General features: G+C 40.7%; 1 protein-coding gene across 1 annotated transcript in view; it reads right to left on the bottom strand.

The window, feature by feature from the left end:
• Positions 1 to 22,581, bottom strand: part of LMNTD1 (lamin tail domain containing 1) — a 31,048-nt gene extending 8,467 nt beyond the window's left edge. The window contains exons 1-6 of the mRNA XM_058190236.1: positions 22,476 to 22,581; positions 13,354 to 13,568; positions 9,982 to 10,180; positions 8,633 to 8,816; positions 5,808 to 5,927; positions 4,577 to 4,788 (exon numbers count right to left, since the gene is read on the bottom strand). Of these exons, the coding sequence (XP_058046219.1) occupies positions 4,577 to 4,788; positions 5,808 to 5,927; positions 8,633 to 8,816; positions 9,982 to 10,180; positions 13,354 to 13,568; positions 22,476 to 22,483 (938 nt within the window). The 5' untranslated portion in view covers positions 22,484 to 22,581. The remainder of the gene's footprint in view (positions 1 to 4,576; positions 4,789 to 5,807; positions 5,928 to 8,632; positions 8,817 to 9,981; positions 10,181 to 13,353; positions 13,569 to 22,475) is intronic.
• Positions 22,582 to 22,925: the final 344 nt, after the last annotated feature.

Here is a 22,925-nt window from a genome sequence, read left to right on the forward strand (position 1 = left end):
AGATAGCGGCCTATCAAATGCTTTGATTTTTGAGGGGTCCTTGCTGCTTTCTGAGCTTGGGGTTTTTCCTGCAGACATTTCATGACCCAAACTAGGTAACATCATCAGTGCTAGAAGGGAATGGAATTGGAGGAGGAGGAGGGGGGCTTGGTGCTCTCTGAGCTTGGTTGTTTACTTGGAGACGTTTCATGAAATCTAGAAATTCTAACACTGATGATGTTACCTAGTTGGGTAATGAAACGTCCCCAAGGAAACAAGCAGGCTCAGCGAGAACCAAGCACCCCTCAGTAATCAAAGCGTTTGATATGCCACTATCTAGTTTCAATCAATCAGATAGTCCAGTTCATTTACCTTAGCCAAATTTTATTTTTGTATTCGACAACTAGAGCGGCAACACAGAAGAAGAGAGAAAGTGGATTCTGAGGTTATTTCACATTTTAAGGGGCGTTCGAAGAAATCATAATAGAACTTCGACGTACAATGATTTGTTTAGTGACCGTTCAAAGTTACCACGGCACTGAAAACAGTTGACTTATGACCGTTTTACACCCTTACGACTTATGGTCACATGATCAAAATTCGATTGCTTGGCAACTGGTGTGTATTTATGATGGTTGGGGTGTTCCCTGGGTCACGCGATCCCCTTTTATGGCCTTCTGACAAGCAAAGTCAATGGGGACTTTAACAAATGTCTCACTTAACAACGGATATTTTGGGCTCCGTTTTGGACTACCTGTAATGAGAAGTGTTTCCATGATTCCTTGTGTGTTTTTCAAAATTGTATACTGTGTTTCCCCAAAAATAAGACCTCCCCTGATAATAAGCCCAATCGGACTTTTGAGTGCATGCGCTAAAATAAGCCCCTCCCCGAAAATAAGCCCTCCCTGAAAATATTTAAATGCATGCACAGCCGGTCCCCGCCATTTCCTCTGGTTAGGGTTAGGGAGACAGAGCTAGAAATCAGGTAAGATGGCAAGAGGAGCCCCGTCTTGCTCCAGGTGCCCCCAAAATAATAAGACCTCCCCGAAAATAAGGCCAAGCGTTTATTTCGGGGTTCAAAAAAAATATAAGACAGGGTCTTATTTTCGGGGCAACACAGTAAAAAAAATCTTCTCTAAGCAAAAGTTGTGTCTATTTTGAAATTTTGTTTTGGATAACCCTTTTGTTTGCAAATAATTTTTTTTCTAGCTTTCCACCTATCTGGGATGGTTTGTTGGGCCTGCATGCCAGGTAAAAGGACACAAGCTTTGTGGGACAACACATTGTTCATGCCCAGAAATTCACCTCAAAAATTTTACAATTTTTAGAAGGACTTTGAGGAATCTGTCCATGTTTGATGCCTTCTTTCTTCAGTTCAAGGTGATTTCTCTCTGTGTGTTCTGTTCACGCGATCAGTGTCTAGTTTTTGTGTTCCTTCACATTTGCTGTGTACATGAAGCAAGGGCACCATTTTCCTTGAGCTCAGTGTTATGGTTTTTTATTTTATTTTATTTTATTTTGTCACAACAGTATATACAATCATCAACATAAACAATAACCCATCATGAGAGAAAAAAGTATATATAAGTAAAAGTATACATATAATACTATAATGAAGAGAACAATAGGACAGGAACGGTAGGCACTTTTGTGCTCTTATGCACGCCCCTTATAGTCCTCTTAGGAATGGGGTTAGGTCAATAGTAGAAAGTTTTTGGTTGAAGATTTTGGGGTTTTGAGTAGAGACTATGGAGTCAGGTAGTGAGTTCCAAGCGTTAACAACTCTGTTACAAAAGTCATATTTTCTGCAATCAAGTTTGAAGTGGTTGACATTAAGTTTGAATCTATTGTTTGCTCTTGTAATATTGCGATTGAAGCTGAAGTAGTCTTTTACAGGAAGGATATTGCAGCAGATGATTTTGTGTGTTAAACACAGATCATGTCGGAGTCAGTGGAGTTCTAAGTTTTCTAAACCCAGGATTTCAAGCCTGGTGGTATAAGGTATTTTGTTGTTTTCGGAGGAGCGGAGAAGTCTTCTTGTAAAATATTTCTGGACGCGTTCAATAGTATTAATGTCAGAGATGTGGTATGGGTTTATCCAAACACCACTTATAAATAACATCAGGATTCACCCCACTTCCTCTCTCTTTCCTCTTTCTGCCTTTCTCTACGTTACTGCTATGGATATTAAGAGGCGTGCATAAGAGCACCAGCGTGCCTACCGTTCCTGTCCTAATGTTCCCTTTGGTTGTATTCAATTTGTGTGGTTATTTCATGCTTATACTTATATATATATATTGTTGTGTTTGACAAAATAAATAAATATAAATAAATACATAAATAAATATTGCAAGTATTTGCAGCCTGCGGGGAAAAGGAGAACCAGAGAAAAAAGTGTGTTTATAAATCAGTGATGGGATTCAAATAATTGAACAACCAGTTCTCTCCCCTAATGACTGGCTGGCTCGGTGTGGCCAGGGGGTGCAACAGGCGGAACTCGGCCTCCTGGACCCCCCTGGGAGCAAAAATGGGTTGGAGGGGCAGGGGTGCCCCCCCTGCCCTTTTTTGGGCTTAGTAGGTCTTTCTGCAGCCTCCCGGGAGCAAAAACAGGGAACATGGGGACTCCTGGAAGGGGAGGGGCAGGGCCAGGAAGCAATTTAACAACCGGTTTGCCCGAACCGGCTAAATCCCACTACTGAAAATCCTATTTACGATTGTCTCGGGATTTTATTTTTAGTTTTTTTTTTTTTAATTGATGCTCTTGGTTCTGCACTTTGGAAACATGTCAAGTGAGGAGCATTGTGCTATCCCGATAGAGAGAGACCTAAAATTGCACATACACCCCCCCACACACTTTCTTTGCGCCTGCGGAGGTCAGGGAACAAAGAAGACGGGAATTGAAAGAAGGGGATGTATGTACGGTAAACTATAAATGGACACATTTTCCCGATGTGTGGAACAAGATCTATGAAAGTCACAAGTAGGCCGAAAATGTGACAATCTTGTCCCGTGGTTGGTCTCCTAGCAACTGATACTCTGAATATAAGACATGAGATTGAGTTATTATAGCTGAGAGATATATTCAACCTCCATCTGATTAATCTACCTTTAACACTCCCTCGAGCGCTTACTATTAAACGTAAGTGATTCCACAACTTAATTGTTTCATTTAAGTACCGTCTTCCCCCCCCTTCTCCTCCTCCTCCTCCTCCTCCTCCTCCTGGAATTAATATCCGTGGGCTGCTGTAGTTTTAATTCTTTTATATAAAATCTATTTTCCCCCTCTTTCCTGTGTATTTTATGGGTCTCCTTCACTGCCCTTTAAATCCTTTTTTTTTTTTAACTGATATGTGAAATGCACCACATTTGATTTTCGAAAAGGCCTTCGGTGCATAGTTTCCGCTGGACAACTTAACAAGGCAAGATGCTGGTTGCATCAATGGGACTCAACTTCCCTTAGATGCATGGACAAGGTAGGGGAGTTTCACTGCTATATAGGGAATCCTCGACTTACGGCCAGGATTGAGCCCAAAATTTCCATTTCTATGTGAGACAGTGGTTAAGTGAGTTTTGCTCCATTTTGCGACTTTTCTTACTACAATATCATTACCTCAAAGCAATTCATAGAATGGAGTGGAGTGGAATGGAATAGAATAGAATAGAAATAGAATGGAATGGAATTGGAATTGGAATTGGAATTGGAATTGGAATAGAAATGGAGTGGAATAGAATAGAATAGAATAGAATAGAATAGAATAGAATAGAATAGAATAGAATAGAATAGAATAGAATAGATTGAGTGGAATAGAATGGAATGGAATAGAATAGAATAGAATAGAAAATATGGAATGGAATGGAATGGAATGGAATGGAATAGAATAGAATAGAATAGAATAGAATAGATTGAGTGGAATAGAATAGAATAGAATAGAATAGAATAGAATAGAATAGAATAGAATAGAATAGAATAGATTGAGTGGAATAGAATGGAATGGAATGGAATGGAATAGAACAGAACAGAACAGAACAGAACAGAACAGAACAGAACAGAACAGAACAGAACAGAACAGATAGATAGATAAATAGATAGATATATAGATAATCCTCAATAACTGGGAGTTCTAAACCAAGTTTAGACTAGACTAGACTAGAACAGAACAGAACAGAATAGAATTCTTTATTGGCCAAGTGTGATTAGATACACAAGGCATTTGTCTCTAGTCCATAAGCTCTCCATTGCCCTTAAATGTCAAATTTTTCTTCTTATAGCTTCCCAAGAGATGGCCTTCATATAATAGTACTAGCAATAGCACTTGGACTTTTATACCATGTCACAGTGCTTTGCAGCCCTCTCTAAGCGGTTTACAGAGTCAGCCTCTTGCCCCCAACAATCTGGGTCCTCATTTTACCCACCTCGGAAGGATGGGAAGGCTGAGTCAACCTTGAGCTGGTCGGGATCGAACTCCTGACAGCGGGCAGAGTTTAGCCTGCCATGTTGCATTCCAACCACTGCGCTGCCACGGCGCCTATCTAAACCCTACAGAGCAGAAGGTTCGATCGAATAGAAATAACGGAGCGCTTCCTTCCTGCAACGCACCTTAGGATGTAATCTGGTTCGGGTTCCGTCAGATGGCTTTGATTGGGCATCGCTTGCCACGTGTCAAACGCTCTCGCTTCCCACTGGTCCTCTTTTGGTTGGGCCTGGGCTCTTCTAACCGCCTGCAGGGATTTGCTGCTGACTCTCGCATCTGATTCCATCACCTTCAGTGACTTCTTCTTCCAGTTGATGGGCGTGTACCAAGCCACGGCCTAGAAAAGAGATAGAACAGTCAGAACAGTCCCAGCTCCCCAAACACGACAAACCCTCTGATGTGAACTCAAAAGATTCCGGAAAAATGTTTCTCTCGCAGGCTAACAGGTCCATCCGGCAGGGAGATGAAGAGTTGTCTGCCACATCTATTCATCTCAGCCCCCTGCCTTTTATTCCCAGAGCTAGGGTGGGGCTTCGCTAACAGCGGTGGCTCTTCCGTCCTGAGGACCGGCTCATAGATTTCCACTGCTCGCCTCTCCTCTGCCTTCTGCACATCAAGCACTGGACCCAGCTGTTCCTCTTCTTCCTCATCAGCCACCTCCAGACCTGGGGGCTGTTGACTCTCCATCGGAGGGCTGACGGATGGCCCAGGCTCCGCCTCCGTCTCTCTCTCTCTGCCAGCTCCATTCCCTCTTTCCCCTCGGAGCCCTCAGGTTGCCTTGATGCTGACCCCGACTCCCACGCCTCCTCCGGCTGCTGGAGGGCCTGGCGGCCGACAGGCCACAATAAGAACCTCAATTTTTCTAGGAAGGCCAAGCTGCTATCTGGAAGACATACCTAAAATTTTATTTCTAAGACAAAGAATAAAAAAAAGAGAGTATTCGGTGACCCATTTCCTACTTGACCCGCATCTCTGCTTGCCTGATTTGAACTGGAGGTTCTCCTCAACTTACAACTTTCTGTTTAGTGACCGTTCGCAGTCAACACGGCGCTGAAAAATGGGACTCATTATCGTTTTTCACACTTACGACCATGGCAGTGTCCCCGAAGCGATCAAAATTCAGACGCTTGGCAATGGACTCATATTTATGACGGCTGCGGTGTCCCGGGCTCACGGATCCCCTCTGGTGACCTTCTGACACGCAAAGTTAACGGGGAAGCCAGATGTGCTTAACAGCCGCCAACATTCACTTAACAACGGTGGCAAGGAAGGTCGTAAGATGGGGTGAAACTCACTTAACAACGGTCTGGCTAAGCAACAGAAATGTTGGGCGGGGAATGCGAAAGAAAAAGTCACCTGCCCGGAAAGATTGCAAAGGATGGTGGTGCATTCAGAGCCTGATTGAAACCTGTCCAGCTCCTTCCAGAGATAATCCGAGGGAGGATTGTGAGGCCTCTTAGAATCCCTGGACCAGACCTGAAAAATACAACACAACCGGCAGCCATTAAGCCTCACCTCAAGGCCCTTCCTGGACCTTTCCATAGGAAGAGGAGGCACAGTCTTAAAAACAGCCGAGTTTCCTTTCTTTCTTTCTTTCTTTCTTTCTTTCTTTCTTTCTTTCTTTCTTTCTTCCTTCCTTCCTTCCTTCCTTCCTTCCTTCCCTTCCTTCCTTCCTTTTTTCTTTCTTTCTCTTTCTTTCTTTCCCTCCCTCTTTCCTTCTTCCTTCAATCCTCCCTCCCTCCCTCCCTTCTTTCTTTTTCTTTTTCTTTTTCTTTCTTTATTTCCCTCCCTCCGTCTGTCTGTCTGTCTCTCTCTCTCTCTCTTTCTTTCTTTCTTTTTCTCCTTTCCTCTCCTCTCCTCCTTCTGTTATTGATCCTTTCCTTTCCTTTCCTTTCCTTTCCTTTCCTTTCCTTTCCTTTCCTTTCCCATCTATTTACTTCCTTTCCTTTCCTTTCCTTTCCTTTCCTTTCCTTTCCTTTCCTTTCCTTTCCTTTCCTTTCCTTTCCTTTCCTTTCCTTTCCTGTTCCCCTTCCCCTCTCATCTCTTCTACTTCCCCTCCCTTCTCTCGCCTCTCTTCTCCCCTCCCCTCCTCTCCTCTCCCCTCCCCTCCCCTCCCCTTGTCTTTCCACTCCCCTCCCCTCCCATTTCTCCTCTCTCTCTTTCTCTCCTCTCCTCTCCTTTTCTTTCCTGGCACTGACTGGGGATTTTCTATGTACTTTAAATCTTGCACATCACGTCAGAAAACCTGGATGTCACTTTCAGCAACCCTGATCAGTGGGACACCCTCTCCCCCAGGAGCCGCAAAAAAACGGTTGCGCATCCCTGCTCTAAAACATCTTCACCCCATGGGAAGATTCTGCTTGGACTCTCAGCAATTCCTTGCAGATGTCCAAGTGTTACAAGCCTTCGCAACTTTTCAGCGATCTGAAATATTTTTAGAGCAATATTTGGTGTCAACAATGAGAAGCACCAGATTTGCTTAAAGTAATAAGGGATTTTGAGGGGGTTTTTTTTGGGCTCTATAATTGGTCCTAATGACTAGCCTTAATGACGAGGCCAGATGGTTAGATCATTAATGTAAAAAGCATAACTATAATATCTGGAAGATGAACCAGGGAACTGACTTATTTTCTTGTCGATTTGAAATTTTGCTGCTTATCCAAGTAGCTTCTTCTGTCCGAACAAGCTGGTTAAATGGAGTGTAGAAAGTTAGCACCCACCCATCTCCTAGGAGAATGAACTATTTTGAGAAATATTAAAAAGGCAGAATATTATATTTCCCTAAATGAAAAATGGAGAAACATGCTTCTTTTTTTAAGAGGCAGGAAGCAGACTCACTCTTAATAGCTCCCACCTTTTCTTAATAGCCCTCAGCAGATGCCAGCACTTTAGAGATAAAGAGATAGATAGCTCTATCCATAGGCAAAGCAAATACTGCAGGCAGAAATCCATTCGAGGCAGGATATTTTGAAATTCCCTGCAGCGAAGTCTGAACAAAGCCAAACCAGGACAAAGCCATGATTAAGCCATAATAGGAATTGCGCAACACCCTTTCAGAACACAAGCCACTTCATTGCATCATCTCAGCAAATGTCAACCACACCTGGGAGCTCAGGCAACCTATAGAGCCAGCTATGACCCCTACATAACCTCTACAGCAGCCAATAGAACACATGTTCTTGCCCAGGAACAGGAAGCTCAAGTGCAAAGCCCAAGAGAAGGTATAAAAAAACCCCACTCTCAACTCAATGTGGTCAGCTGTACCAGAACCACAAACATGTGGTCCTGTCCATCAACAAATGGACCCTCTTTCAAATTAGCCTCCAGCCTCCATTTTGTCTTCTTTCTCCCGGCTTGGAACTGAACCAGGGGTGGATATTTCTTCGCACAGGAGTCTGTGTAGGCAGAGAGTTGATGGAATGTGCCAACTCTTAACATTGTTGTTGTTGTGTTACTGACCCAATGACAGGCCACAACAAGAAAATAAGTCCCGTTGCATGACTCAACTTCCAGATCATTCTACTTGGTTGATTGACAACCTTCATCGACACCACAATAATATTTCATTCTGAGCACTTTCTAAGTGGCGCAACTATTTTTATCAGCATGGTGTGAGCAGTGTGGGTTTCAATTTTTTTTTTACTACCGGTTATGTGGGCGTGGCTTGGTGGGCATGGCATGGCATGGCATGGCTTGGTGGGCGTGGCTTGGTGGGCGTGGCAATGGAAGGATACTGTAAAATCTCCATTCCCTCCCCACTCCAGGGGAAAGATACGACAAAATCTCCATTCCAACCCCACTTCAGGGGAAGGTTACTGCAAAATCCCCATTCCCACCCCATCAGCTGGGATTCGGGAGGCAGAGAATAGATGGCCAGCCAGAGGTGATATTTACCGGTTCTCCAAACTACTCAAAATTTCTGCTACTGGTTCTCTGAACTTTCTGAATACCATTTCTGGGTGTGAGGGAAGGAAGGCAACTTATGATCACACTAGAGAGTGAGATTGTGCAGTTGTGGCCAGTGCCTTAATTTTTTGGGGACTCCCTGAAGGAAGAAGGAAAGGAAGAAAAACATGGATCCTGGCGCAACTTGACAGCATATTTAATATTCCATTCTACCGAGCAGAGAATTGTGCATTCCAGTAGTACTGTGTCTCCAACCGTTTTCATATTTCACTCACCGTCACACAGGATTTCGGCTTCATTCTGATGTTGGGGGGGAATCTAAAAATGGCTGCTGGGTGGCCATTAATATTCTGCTGAAGAGTATAATCTCCGATGCTTTCTTCTTTATCAGAGGAATTATTAATTATCTTCACATAATGGCCACTAAAATGAACTTCAGTAATTTTAAGATTCCCAACACTATTAAAAAAAAAGAAAGAACAAAACTCGGTTAGACAACCCAGCCTTATTGGGGATTGTCTGTCTGTCTGTCTGTCTGTCTGTCTGTCTGTCTGTCTGTCTGTCTGTCTGTCTGTCTATCTATCTATCTATCTATCTATCTATCTATCTACCTATCATCTATATCTATCTATCTATCTATCTATCTATCTATCTATCTATCTATCTATCTATCTATCTATCTATCTATCTATCTATCTCTATCTATCTATCTATCTATCTATCTATCTATCTATCTATCTATCTATCTATCTATCTATCTATCATCTATCTATCTCTATCTATCCATATAACTCTATCTATCTATCTATCTATCTATCTATCTATCTATCTATCTATCTATCTATCATCTATATCTATCTATCATCTATATCTATCTATCTATCTATCTATCTATCTATCTATCTATCTATCTATCTATCTATCTATCTATCTATCTATCTATCTATCCATCTCTATCTCTAACTATCTATCATCTCTCTCTCTCTCTTTCTCTCTCTCTCTCTCTCTCTCTCTCTCTCATCTCTCCCCCCTCTCTCATCTACATCTATCAACCCATCTATTTTTAATGACTCTGTTAGTCCCTTGCAGCGGGGTGGAGTTGGGACGACTGAATGGAGTTGAGCATTTACTGGCCAGATTCCCTTCCTGACACCTATGATGTGCTCACAGCAGACAATTACTCATTGCACCCAGAGAGAGAAATATCTGCCTCTACCGAGGATCGAATTCATAGCCTCCTGATTGTGAGGTCTCACCTCTAGACCACCACACCGCTCACTGGGATTATCTATTCAATCATAAAAAAAGCAAAATCCACCCAACCACCGAATCTGGTGGCTATCCAGATTTTTGCAGTTCGGATTTGGGAACTCAGGTTTACTGTCAAAGAATTTTAAACTGAGTAGGCATCTCATTCACCTTATGCTTCCATCCCACCATGAAGCTTGGAAGGAACCTCCATTCTGAAGGTCAGACATTTGAATTTCTAAGCTTTCTCCCAACCTTCTCACCTTTATGGTTTTCCTCTGTATGTCCCCCAGATCACATTGCCAAAATAAAGGGGATTACATAGGTTTTTGGGTTGTTTTTTTTTTAAAAAAGAAGAGCAGTATTCCAAAACTACCTGGATGATGATGAGCTGTAGTAGTCGGTTGGAATTTGAGACCGTCTGGTTTTCTCCATCAGTTCGTTGTTGCTCTTCTTAGTGTCACCAAACAATGTTGTCATATAATCCTGACCTTTTCCAAGTTCTTCGTTGTCAGGGGCGTCAGAGCAAGAAAGATACTGTGGTTGTGGTAGAGTGGAGCTGGGGGTGGGAGCAGCTAAACCAAAGTGAATGAATGAATGAGTGAATGAATGGATGGATGGATGGATGGATGGATGGATGGATACTAATCAAGGAGAGATCCAACCTTGAGCTAAGGAGAAACTTCCTAGCAGTGAGAACTATCAACCAATGGAACAGAAGTTGCCTTCAGAAGTTGTGGGGGCTCCGTCGCTGGAGGTTTTTAAAGAAGAGATTGGACAACCATTTGTCTGGAATGGTGTAGGGTCTCCTGCTTCAGCAGGGGGTTGGACTAGAAGACCTCCAAAGTCCCTTCCAACTCTGCTATTCTGTATTCTACTCTGGACAAGACATGATGAATGTAAGATCATTAGAAATCCAATCTAGAACTAAGGAGAAACTTCCTGTCAGTGAGAACAATTAACCAGTGGAACAACTTGCCACCAGAAGTTATGGTTGTTCCAACACTGGAGGTTATTACGAAGAGATTGGACAACCATTTGCCTGGAATGGTATAAGGTCTCCTGCTGGAGCAGGGGCTGGACTAGAAGACCTCCAAGGTCCCTTCCAACTCTGTTATTCTGAATGAATGAGTGAATGAATGAATGAACAGACGTGTGAAGGCTTAGGGATTAAAACAACTATTTAAAATATAAAAAGGGAAGGTAACTTTTTTGGAATTATGGGGAACAAATGACTCAATCTTCCCTTTGCTGCCAACATTAAAGTGCACGGTATTTTCTGAGCATCTTTTAAAAGTTATGGCCATGAAACGAGGCACAGCTGGTAAAATGAATGCTTTCCTAGTGACCTAATTTATTACCTTGCTAGAATTACCTACGGTGGGTCATCATAAGAACCATCAGCGAAATAGCTGTTACTCTGGATGTCTGGATAATGTGTTTTCAGCCAGGAGCCACTAAAGGTTTTCCCAAACTTTTTTTCCACCTACAGAAGGTTCTATTACTGTATATCCTAAGAGAAGTCCTAATTTTCCCCTCCCTTCATTCATACTTTAGTAACAATCGAGGGGAGGTGGGGGGGGGGCTGCATCTGTCTAGGTAATGATTAGGAGATCTGTCCTGTACAAAACAACCAATTGGCTGCAGTATTTTTGTAGAAAGTAACACCCAGAAGAGAGATGTCTATGGCGTTATTTAGTCATCCAGGTCAGCGGTGAAATCTTCCCTGGTTTGCCACCGGTTCTCCGCCCGCATATATGCAGTACGCACCAAACACACGCTTCATGAGGAAAAAGGAGACTTGGGAAGGTAAGTAGAACAGCGAGGGGGGGAACGGCTGTGCCGTGCAATTTAGATTCACTAGAAAGCAGGATTTCCTGCTTTCTAGTGGTTTTAAATCGCGCAGCACAGCTGATCGTTGGAAATACCGGTTCAGAGGAACCATTAGCTTCTTTTTTAATACCGGCTCGCCCGAACCAGTAGTTTTTATCACTACCAGTTTGCCTGAACCGGTGCGAACCGGTAGGATTTCATTGCTGATCCAGGTCATGGTTATCCCCAAAGGCGCTTTTTCAAAAGGCAACTGGCCTTTTTTTGTTTTTTTCCTCGAAGACGTTTCACTTCTCATCCAAGAAACTTCTGAAGAACTGAAGAAGCTTCTTGGATGAGACGAGAAACATCTTCAAGGAAAAAAGACAAAAGAAAGTCCAGTTGCCTTTTGAAAACGTGCCTTTGGGACACCCAAAAGAGAGCCAGTTTGATGTAGCGGTGAACGCGTCACACTAAAAACCAGGAGACAGTAAGTTCTAGTCTTGTCTTAAGCACAAAGCCAAACTGGGTGACCTTGGGCCAGTCGCGCTCTCTCAGCCCTGGGAAAGAGGCAATGGCAAAACCACTTCTCTAAATCTTGCCAAGACAATAGATTAATCAGCAGGACTAAACACTGACTGGAAGGTCAAATAAAATAAAACAAAAATAGAAAACCGAAATCTCCCCCACATACGTTCTAGATGTTGGAGTTTTTGAAGAAGTTCTAGGTCAGTGATGGCGAAACATCATCACACAGAAACATTGCATGCATGAGCGCTCGTCAGGAACACACTCGGGAAAAAACGAACTTCCGGGTTCTAGCATGCATGCGTGCCTGACGATCAGCTGGCCAACGCGCATGCGCAGACTGGTTTTCGGCACTGTCGTGTCCCACTCCTCCTCCGACGGCCGGGTCGAGGAAGTCTGTATCAAGCGTGGCCACGAAGCCTCTGCAGCTTTGCCAAATTCCTTTCAGAGTTCTCAGGGCAGGCAGGAATCCAAGGTGTGACTTCAGCAACCAGATGAGACTTTGCCAGACTCAAGGAATGCCAAAAAGCAGATCCTTTATATAGGCCATGGGGTGTGGCTCCATGACTCAGCACTTCTCCAGGCCTGCCCCTCCCTTCCTTTTGCTGACGTCGCCTCTCCATTCTCCGGAAGCGGGGATCCGTCCACTGTGTCTTTCCATCCTCCTGGTCTGCTGCCGGCAATTCTAGCACGTGGCTGGCTTCGTGCTCACATGCTGTAGGAGGGAGGTTTGTTTGCTCATTCTGTCCGGGCATGGTGCCAGGGCTGGGGGCTGGAGGCATGCCAGGCCATTCTTCTTCATTATCAGACTCTGAATCGGATAGCAGGAGATGGGAGGGGCCCGGCTGCGGAGAGGAGGGCGGGCGAGGCACAATAGGCACTGCCGCGCAAGTGAAGGGAATGGCGCTCCAGAAAACCTGAACTTCTCGGTTCTGGTTGTACATGCACACCTGACAAACAGCTGGCTGGCATGCATGCGGACACCGGTTTTTGGCACTGCCACGCATGCAAAGGACAGCTGATCGCTGATCGCGCATGCGTGCCAGAAACCCAGAAGACAAACAGGCAAGGCCGCACATGCCGGGCAACATGGCTTCGCATGCCCCTTTGGGCACACGTGCTATAGATTTGCCAGCACGGTTCTAGGTTGATGCCTTAACCAAGACACCAAACTGGCTCTCTCCATCTGGACTTAATCCCCTGAATTTTTAAAATATCCCTTTTAATTCTTTGGTCCAATTCTTCCAGTTTTCATGGACTGTTTTAGCTGATGTTCACAGGAATTGACCAAGAACTCAGCTGGGCCAAACTTGGAACACAGCTGGTCTAAAACAACAACAACAAAAACAACAAGAACAATCTCTGAATGCATTTAAAAATATATACTTCCTGGTCCCAAGTATAGACTTACCTAAAGATTTGTCCACCGTCACGAGAGAAGATATAGGGAATCGGACCATCCTAGACGAAGATCTGCCACGAAGAAGAGTGACCGTGGACGTGGACTCTGTGAACCGGGAAAATACGAATTTCTCGGAAGGCTTGGCAGTGATGCTGGTTTTAGACTCTGAAATATGCTGGAAATGGACTGGAGCAGTGGGCAGCTGATAGAGCGCTGGCTCATTTCTGCAACGGACATTGAAAATCAACCCGTCAGGCGTGAGCACATCAGATCCGTACACAAAGAGTTCAATTACCTACTTTATTGCTTAAGCCCAAAATACAGGAATCTTCCCAGACTGAGGATATCCAGAAGAGTGAAACAAGTTTTCAACGGCATTCAAGGGCAATCAAACTTTGCTCTCTTGTGCCTTCATAACTCTGGAAAGCAAGTCAGTCAATTTGGGAAGATCCACTGTAACTTCAAACAGTCACTAAGAAAATGGTCATAAGTCGGGGACTATCTGTATGCCAGTGACTTGGGATACAGGTAGTCAAGTCAACTTAAATTGGAGCAGTGGGCAACTGATAGGTGGTTCGGTTCTGTAATGGACATTGAAAATCAATCCTTCCCTCGTGAACAAATCAGAAGTATACATGAAAAGGTCAATTAGCTACTTTATTGCTTAAGCCCATAATACAGGAATCTTCCCTGACTGAGGATATCCAGAAGAGTGAAACAAGGTTTCAACGGCATTCAAGGGCAGTCAAACTTTGCTCTCTTGTGCCCTCATAACTCTGGAAAGTAACTAAGTCACTTTGAGAAGATCCACCGAAACTTCAAAGAGTCACTAAGAAAATGGTCATAAGTCGGGGACTATCTGTATGCCAGTGACTTGGGATACAGGTAGTCAAGTCAACCTACAATCACAATTTAGCCCCAAATTTACGTTGCTCAGTGAGAAATTTGTTCAGTGACTTTTGCTCCGTTCTACGACTTTCCTTGCCAACTTTGTTAAGTGAATCGCTGAGGTTGTTAAATGAATGACACGGTTGTTAAGTGAATCTGGCTCCCCGACTGAAGGTCACAAAAGTGGAATCACATGACCCCGGGACACTGCAACCGTCATAAGGGGTTCTGTGGCTCAGGCTGCTAAGACAGTCTGTTATTTTTATTTTTTATTTTTTTTTATTCAAAAAGTTTTACAAAATTTTTCCCCCCCTTTCCCCCCCTCCTCCCCCCTCCCTTCGCAACCCCCCTCCCGACTTCCCGGAACGAGCACAAGGTATAGTTAAAAATAAAACAAACATATGCTAAAAAATTTTCATCCCAACTTAATTATACCCCTACAATCATCAATTCCTAACTTCCCCCAAAAGCAATCAAAAATAATACATCATAATCATTCAAAAACAGTCTGATAACTCTTAGTCTGATATCTACGTTGAATATAGTCAATCCATTTTTTCCATTCCTTTAAGTATCTTTCTTGCGTATTGTCTTTCAAAAAGGCTGATATCTTCGCCATCTCAGCCAAATTGGCAACTTTCAATATCCATTCTTGTATTGTTGGTACTTCTTTTTTCTTCCAATATTGTCCTATTAGTAATCTTGCTGCAGTTATTAGATTTAAAATCAATTTAGTCTCAATTACTGTACAATCCGTAATAATTCCCAACAAGAAAAATTGCGGCAGGAACTTTATCTTCTTTTTCAGAACATTTTGTAAAATCCACCAAATTTTTATCCAAAAGGCCTTTATGTCCTTACAAGTCCACCAAATGTGAAAATATGTAGCGTCATCACAATTACATCTCCAACATTTTGCTTGCATTTCTGGATACATACACGATAATTTTTTAGGATCTAGATGCCATCTATAAAACATTTTATAAAAATTTTCCTCAGATTCTGTGCCTGCGTGAATTTAACATTTCTAACCCAAATTTTTCCCACGTTTCCAATAATATTGGCTCCTGAAAATTTTGTGCCCACTTTATCATACAGTCCTTTACCAAGTCCCTTTCAGAATCTATTTCAAGTAACACATTATACAATCTCTTTATATGCTCCTGAGACTGATTTCTAATTTGCTTTACCAAATTTTCCCTCGTTCTGCTCTATACCAATTTTCTGATCTCCTTCCATCTAGCATGTAATTGCTCATATTGAAACCAAGTATAATTTTTCCTTCCTCTCTTAATACTTGCAGAGATTTTAACTGCAAATTACCTCTTTCAGTATACAAAAGATCTTTATATGTAATCATTTCCTGATTCTGTTCTATGTTTATATTTTCTACTGTATGTCTAGGACATGCCCATATAGGAACCTTAAAATTTAGTTTATAAGAGTTTATTTTCCAAACACGCAGAAGGGCATTTCTTAGCACATGATTTTTAAAGGCCTTATCCACTTTTTGTCATAAATTAAATATGCATGCCATCCATATAACAAATCATAACCTTCTATATTCAAAATTCTGTCCTCTGTTAAATTAAACCAATCACTTATTGCAGAGAGAGCAGCTGCTTCATAATATAATTTAAAATTAGGCATTTTTAAACCTCCCCTTTCCCGAGAATCTTGAATTATTTTCATTTTAACCCTAGCTTTTTTACCTTCCCATATAAATTTATTAATTCCCTTCTGCCATTCCTCAAGATTCTTATCTTTCTTAATTATTGGTATCATCTGAAAGAGGAATAAAAATCTAGGTAAAACATTCATTTTAATAGCAGCAATTCTCCCCAGCAAAGATAATTGCAATTTTTTCCAAACAATCAACTCCTTCTGAACTTTTTGCCATAAAACCTCATAGTTATTCTTATACAATTTCACATTTGATGAGTGCAAGCGGACGATTATTGGATTGCAAGTATTTTTGATTTCCTGACTTCTACTTTCTAAAAAAGAGAATTTTTTTTTCTTTGTTCTAATTGACTCTTAAAGATGGCGCCTGAACGGGAGTGAAAATGACGAATGGAATTTTAAACAGTCTGTGCAACTAAGAAGATAAGAAATGTTATGTGTGGATTTTAATGAAGTGAACTGAGCTCTCCTATACTTAAAGGGGAAAAGAGAAGTTTCTAGACTTATATTTTGTGAATTTTAAAACTGAAATGGCTACTAAACCACCTAAGATTGGGGGCAGAAGGGGTTCTGAACCAGCTTTAGAAGATCTGATTAAAGAGCAAGGGAAAGTGTCTGAAGAAAGGTTTAAGGAGATTATGGATAATAATGAGAAAATAAGAGAAGAAATAAAAGAGAATAATAAAAAAATAAGAGAAGATATCTTAATGGCTTTTCAAGGTTTGGCAAAAAGACTGGAGGTGGTGGAGGAGGAGGTGCAAGAAATTGTTCAGTCAAATCAACAAATAGAAAATAGAATGGGGAATGCAAATCAAATTGGATAAAATGAAGATCAAGTGGTGGTGATGCAGAATAGAATGATGGAAGAAGCTCTGAGAATTAGAGGTTTGAATGAGGTCAAAGGGGAAGATTTAAAAAAAATTTTATCAGAAGCTCTGGCTGAATTTATTGAACTTGATCCACAAGAGGTTGCTTATCAAATTGACAAAATTTTATAGAGTTAATTCTTGGATTGCTAGGCAAAAGAAACTTCCTAGAGACATTGTGGTTTATTTTTGAAAAGAACAGTGAGGAATCAAATTTTGCAAGTTGCTTTTCAGAAAAACTTGAAAATAGGGAACAGGAGTTGAAGGTTTTGAAAGAGATTCCTCCCAAGATGTTAAGGGATAGAAAGGACTTTACATTTTTACACAAGAACTTAAGAAATACCAGATTCAATTTAGATGGGAGGTTCCAGTTGGCTTGACAGTGTATTATCAGGAAGAAGATATCGTATTGACACAGTGCTTAAGGCCAAAGATTTTCTTTCTACAGTGCTGAAATTTGAAATAGAAATAATAGAAAAAGAATTCAAGAGACCCAAATGGGTGTGGAAGCTGAGGTGATTCCAGTGATGTTACCATCAGAGGAACAACCACAAGAACAAAGACTGACGAGGGGAGCCCTTAAGCGTAAAGAAAAGGAGCAACAAACTCAAAGTAAAGTTCAGGACTCTGCTACAGAAGCGGTGGAGGAGCACGGCCGAAGATACGGGAGGACGATCTTCAGTTGATTGCCCAAAGGCTTCAGCAGCCCAGTAATGGCAAATAAAATCTTGACTTGGAATGTCAATGGTTTGAACTCAGCTCAGAAGAGAAGAAAAATATTTCATTATTTGAAACAATTAAAATGATGTTATTTGCTTACAAGAAACGCATATTAAATTATCAGATCAAAAGTACCTAATAAACTCAAAGTTAGGTAAACATTTTGTTGCTTCAGCTTTGGAGAAAAACATGGCATAGTGGTTTATTTGAGAAAAGATATACCAGCCAAGTTAATAGAGGCAGATATTTATGGAAGATATATTGCTATTGAACTTACAATAGAAACAAAAGGACTCTCTTGCTTGGTATATATGCACCCAATCAGCAACAAGAAAAATTTTATAGAATGTTATATGATAAGTTGATCTATGGGATTATAAATCGTGTATTATATTGGGAGATTGGAATGGAGTAATAGATACACGAAAGGACAAGAGAATTTCTTCCAAGAAGATACCTGCACATGCAAAGCTGCCTAAATCCTTTTTTGATATGATAGAAGATTTTGAGTTAAGAGATGTATGGAGACTGCGGAATTTGGAGGAAAGAGACTATACTTTTTCTCTGATAGGCATCAATCCTTCTCACGTATTGATTTTATTTTAATTTCTAATGATTTGCTTTTTAGGGTGAAGAAAACTAAGATATTTCCAAGATGTTTGTCTGATCATAGTCCTGTTTGGATGGAATTGCAATATGGAAAAGAGGGTAGAAGAACTTGGAGATTAAATGAAAATTTGTTTAGATATCAGGATAATGTAAATCAATGTAAAAAGCAGATGAAAGAATTTTTTGATTATAATTTGAATAATGAAACATCGATAGAAATGGTTTGGGACTGCAGTAAAGCTTTTATGAGAGGTGTATTAATATATCTTAATAATAGACAGAGAAATAAGCAACAAAGACAGCGTAGGTATTTAGAAGAGGAAATTTATAAGAAACAACAATTATTAATACATAACCCACATGATCAAAAACTTAAAGATGCAATAAAGTTACTACAGAATCAATTTAATATGATAATGGCTGATCAGGTGGCAACAAATATACAATATGCCAAACATAATACTTTTGTAATGCAAATAGACCTGGTAGGTGGTTAGCATACACTTTAAGGAAAAGACAAAACAACGTACTATAGAAAAATAGAATACAAAGGTAAAGAGAGATATCAACAGGATAAAATTAAAAAAGCTTTTTTAGAATATTATACAAATTTATATCTTAAAGATAATATATTGAATAGGGATATTGATAAATATTTGAAGGAATATAAGGTTAAAAATTTAACTTTAGAACAAACGGATGAATTGAATCGCCTATAACCTCGGAAGAAATTATTTTGGTAATTAAACAATTAAAATGGGAAAACTCCTGGTACGGATGGGCTTACAGTTAGTTATTATAGGAATTTACAGGATGAGATGTTAGGTCCACTTAAGGAATTATTTAATCAGATACAACTAGGAGGGGAATTCTCATGGAGAACCTCTTTATTTCATTGATACCAAAAGAGGAACAGGATTGTTCTAAACCTGGGAATTATAGGCCAATCTCACTTTTAAATAATGATTATAAGATTTTGTTAAAATAATAGCTAATAGATTAATGTTGATTCTGCAGCGAAGAATTCATAATGATCAATCTGGATTTATAAAAGGGAGACAGATGAGGAATAATGTTAGGCAGATTGTTAATTTACTGGAGTACTTAGAAAAGAAAAATTTTATTCCAGCAGCATTTATTTTTCTCGATGCAGAGAAAGCTTTTGATCGATTGCATTGGGATTTTTTATTTAAATTAATAGAAAAGATGCAATTTGGAGATGGTTTTTTAAGAATAATTAGGGCAATTTATGGAGAGCAAACAGCACAGATTATAATCAATGGTAGCTTAACAGAACCTTTTAAGATTGCGAAAGGAACAAGACAGGGATGTCCTTTATCACCATTATTGTTTATTTTAACTCTAGAACCATTATTGGATAAAATACGAGAAGTAAAGGAGATAGAGGGAATTAGAGTTAGACAGTATGAATATAAGTTAAGAGCTTTTGCAGATGATTTGGTGATTACTTTAACAAACCCTATAAATTCTAGTAAATCTTTGTTGGAAATAATTGATCAATATGGGAATGTCTCAGGGTTTAAGGTAAATCAGAAAAAGACAAAAGTGATAATAAAAAATATGGCCAGACAACAGAAAGAAAAACTAGAGGAAGTAACAGGATTTGAAATTGTAAAGAAGGTTAAGTATTTAGGGGTTTATAAGACAGTCTGTTATTAACACAGCTGCTTGCAATTACTGCAGGTTCAAGTCCCACCAGGCCCAAGGTTGACTCAGCCTTCCATCCTTTATAAGGTAGGTAAAATGAGGACCCAGATTGTTGGGGGCAATAAGTTGACTTTGTATATAATATACAAATGGATGAAGACTATTGCTTGACACAGTGTAAGCCGCCCTGAGTCTTCGGAGAAGGGCGGGATATAAATGCAAATAATAATAATAATAATAATAATAAAAAATACTAGTCAGTCGCCACACGTCTGATCATGTGACCCTGGGGATGCCGCAAAGTTCCTAAGCATGAAAAATGGTCATAAATCACTTTTTTTGGTCCCGTTGTAACTTCGAACAGTCAGTAAGCGAACTATTGTAAATCGGGGATTACCTGTACTTATTCGTCATTGCCAAATTCTCATCTTGTGTAGCTGGTACAGTGTTAAGGATTGTTAAATAGAGAAGAAGCACTTTGTGGCTATGTGGATTTTTTTTTTTTTTTAAAGTAAATGTTTTCCTTCTGAAGCGCACAACTATCATTCACTTTTCGTCCTGGCTTACTAGAGGCTGTTAGCAACAAACCAAAATCGTGGGTTGTAGGCACAGATTTATAGAGGCTCTATTTTGCTCATGTTTATACATAAACGTATCATCAGCAAACAGTAAGGTAGGCTGGGAGCAAAGGTTTTATTTAACAGAGACCTGAAAGGAATTCAAATGATTAGACAGGCGAGAGAGAAAATTGCACATTTAAGTTCATGCATGAATGGCTTTTGTCGGTCTCAATCCCGCTGAGATGTGTCATCAATGTGCATTTGAAATCACTTCTTCTTGGAGATATTTATCATTTTTAAACATGCTGTGCAAATATCAACATGTATAGCTCCCTTGACAAGTGATAAAAGAGGAAGAGGAAGAGAAGGAGAAGGGGGAGGAGGAGGAGGAGGAGGAGGAGAAAGAGAAGAGGAAGAGGAGGAGGAAGAAGCAGCAGAAGCAGCAGAAGAGGAAGAGGAAGAAGAAGGAGGAGGAGGAGGAGGAAAGGAAAGAGGGAGGAGGAAGATGATGAAGAAGAATAAGAAAGGGAGGAGGAGGAGGAAGATGAAAAGGAAGATGATGATGAAGAAGAAGAAGTAGAGGAGGAGGAGGAGGAGGAGGAAGTGGAAGAACAAGAAGAAGGGGAGGAGGAAGAGGAAAAGGAAGATGATGAAGAAGAGGAAGTGGAAGTGGAAGTGGAAGGAGGAAGAAGAAGAAGGGGAGGAGGAGGAGGAAGAAGATAAAGAGGAAGATGATGATGATGAAGAGGAAGAAGAGGAGGAGGAGGAAGTGGAAGTGGAAGCAGCAGCAGAAGAAAAAGGAGGAGGAGGAGGAGGAGGATGGGAGGAGGATGAGGAGGAAGATGAAAAGGAAGATGATGATGAAGAAGAAAAGAGGAGGAGGAGGAAGTGGAAGAACAAGAAGAAGGGGAGCGGGAGGAGGAGGAGGAAGAGCAAAAGGAAGATGAAGAAGAAGAGGAAGTGGAAGTGGAAGGAGGAAGAAGAAGAAGAAGGGGAGGAGGAGGAGGAAGATGAAGATAAAGAGGAAGATGATGATGATGAAGAAGAGGAGGAGGAGGAAGTGGAAGTGGAAGTGGAAGCAGAAGAAGAAGAAGGAGGAGGAGGGGTGGAGGAGGAAGATGAAGATGATGAAGAAGAAGAGGAGGAGGAGGAAGTGGAAGTGGAAGCGGAAGAATAAGAAGAATAGAAATAATAGAAATAGAAACAACAATGGGCTAAGATTTATAACAGTGTAATGTCAACCGCTTTAATCTAGATTGCAGAAAATATGACTTCTGTAACAGAATCATCAGTGCTTGGAACACTTTACCTGACTGTGGTCTCTTCCCATAATCCTAAAAGCTTCAACCAAAAACTTTCTACTATTGACCTCACCCCATTCCTAAGAGGACCATAAGGGGCGTGCATAAGAGCACAAACGTGCCTACCGTTCCTGTCCTATTGTTTTTCTTTTCTTCTTCCTATATATATATATACATACATACATATATATATATATGTTTTCTGAAGTTTTCGCGGGTGTTTGTATGTAGATCTTTGGTTATTCGGGTTTTCTCCCGCGTAAAATTGGAAGTGTCTTGGCGACGTTTCGACGAAGTTTCATTCGTCATCTTCAGGCTTCAGCTTCGTGCTTCGTGCTATATATATATATATATATATACATACATATTTGTTTTCTGAGGTTTTCACGGGTGTTTGTATATAGGTCTTTGGTTGTTCGGGTTTTCTCACGTAAAATTGGAAGTGTCTTGGTGACGTTGATGAAGTCTCATTTGTCATCTGCAGGCTTCAGCTTCATGCTTCTGGGAAGCTGAAGCCTGAAGATGATGAATGAGACTTTGTCGAAACGTCGCCAAGACACTTCCAATTTTATGTGGGAGAAAACCCGAATAACCAAAGACCTACATACAAACACCCGCGAAAACCTCAGAAAACAAATATATATATATATATATATATAAATATATATATATATATATATATATATATATATATATATATATATATATATATATATATATATATATATGCTTATACCTTTATATACTATATAACCTTTCTGTATGATAGTTACATATATTGTTGTGACAAAAATAAATAAATAAAATAAAAGCTTCCAGGTAAGTGCATAGCCTACCCTTTCATGTATCCAAGCGTATTTCTCAGCGAAGTGATTTCCTCTTGCAGACAAGTATTCCTTTCCTGAATAGCTTCCACAGCTTTTAACTTGGAGAGAAGATGGTGCTGTATTTCCTTAAAAAGATAAAATCGATAAATAAATTAAGAAAAAAAAAGGCAGAAGAAAAATTGGACGGAGTTAAAGGCTTCGGTGGTTTTTAAACCGTTTTGACCCGTTTTTCCTGGTCTCAAATAACGTCATTAACACCCCCCCCCCAAAAAAGGAAGAAGAAAAACCAGATGTTGTCCTCCTCGTTCTTTTTACACAAATGTCTCAGCAGTGTAAATGGGGATTGCCGACTCACAATCTCCAAATAGAGGGAGGAATTTCCCTGGGATCGTACGGGAAAGGGTTATGAGGATGACAGTGAAGAAGAACGAAGGAGATAGGGGCTACTTGATCACTTCT

The sequence above is a fragment of the Ahaetulla prasina genome, chromosome 7, assembly GCF_028640845.1.
Source record: "Ahaetulla prasina isolate Xishuangbanna chromosome 7, ASM2864084v1, whole genome shotgun sequence".
NCBI classification, from domain to species: domain Eukaryota; kingdom Metazoa; phylum Chordata; class Lepidosauria; order Squamata; family Colubridae; genus Ahaetulla; species Ahaetulla prasina.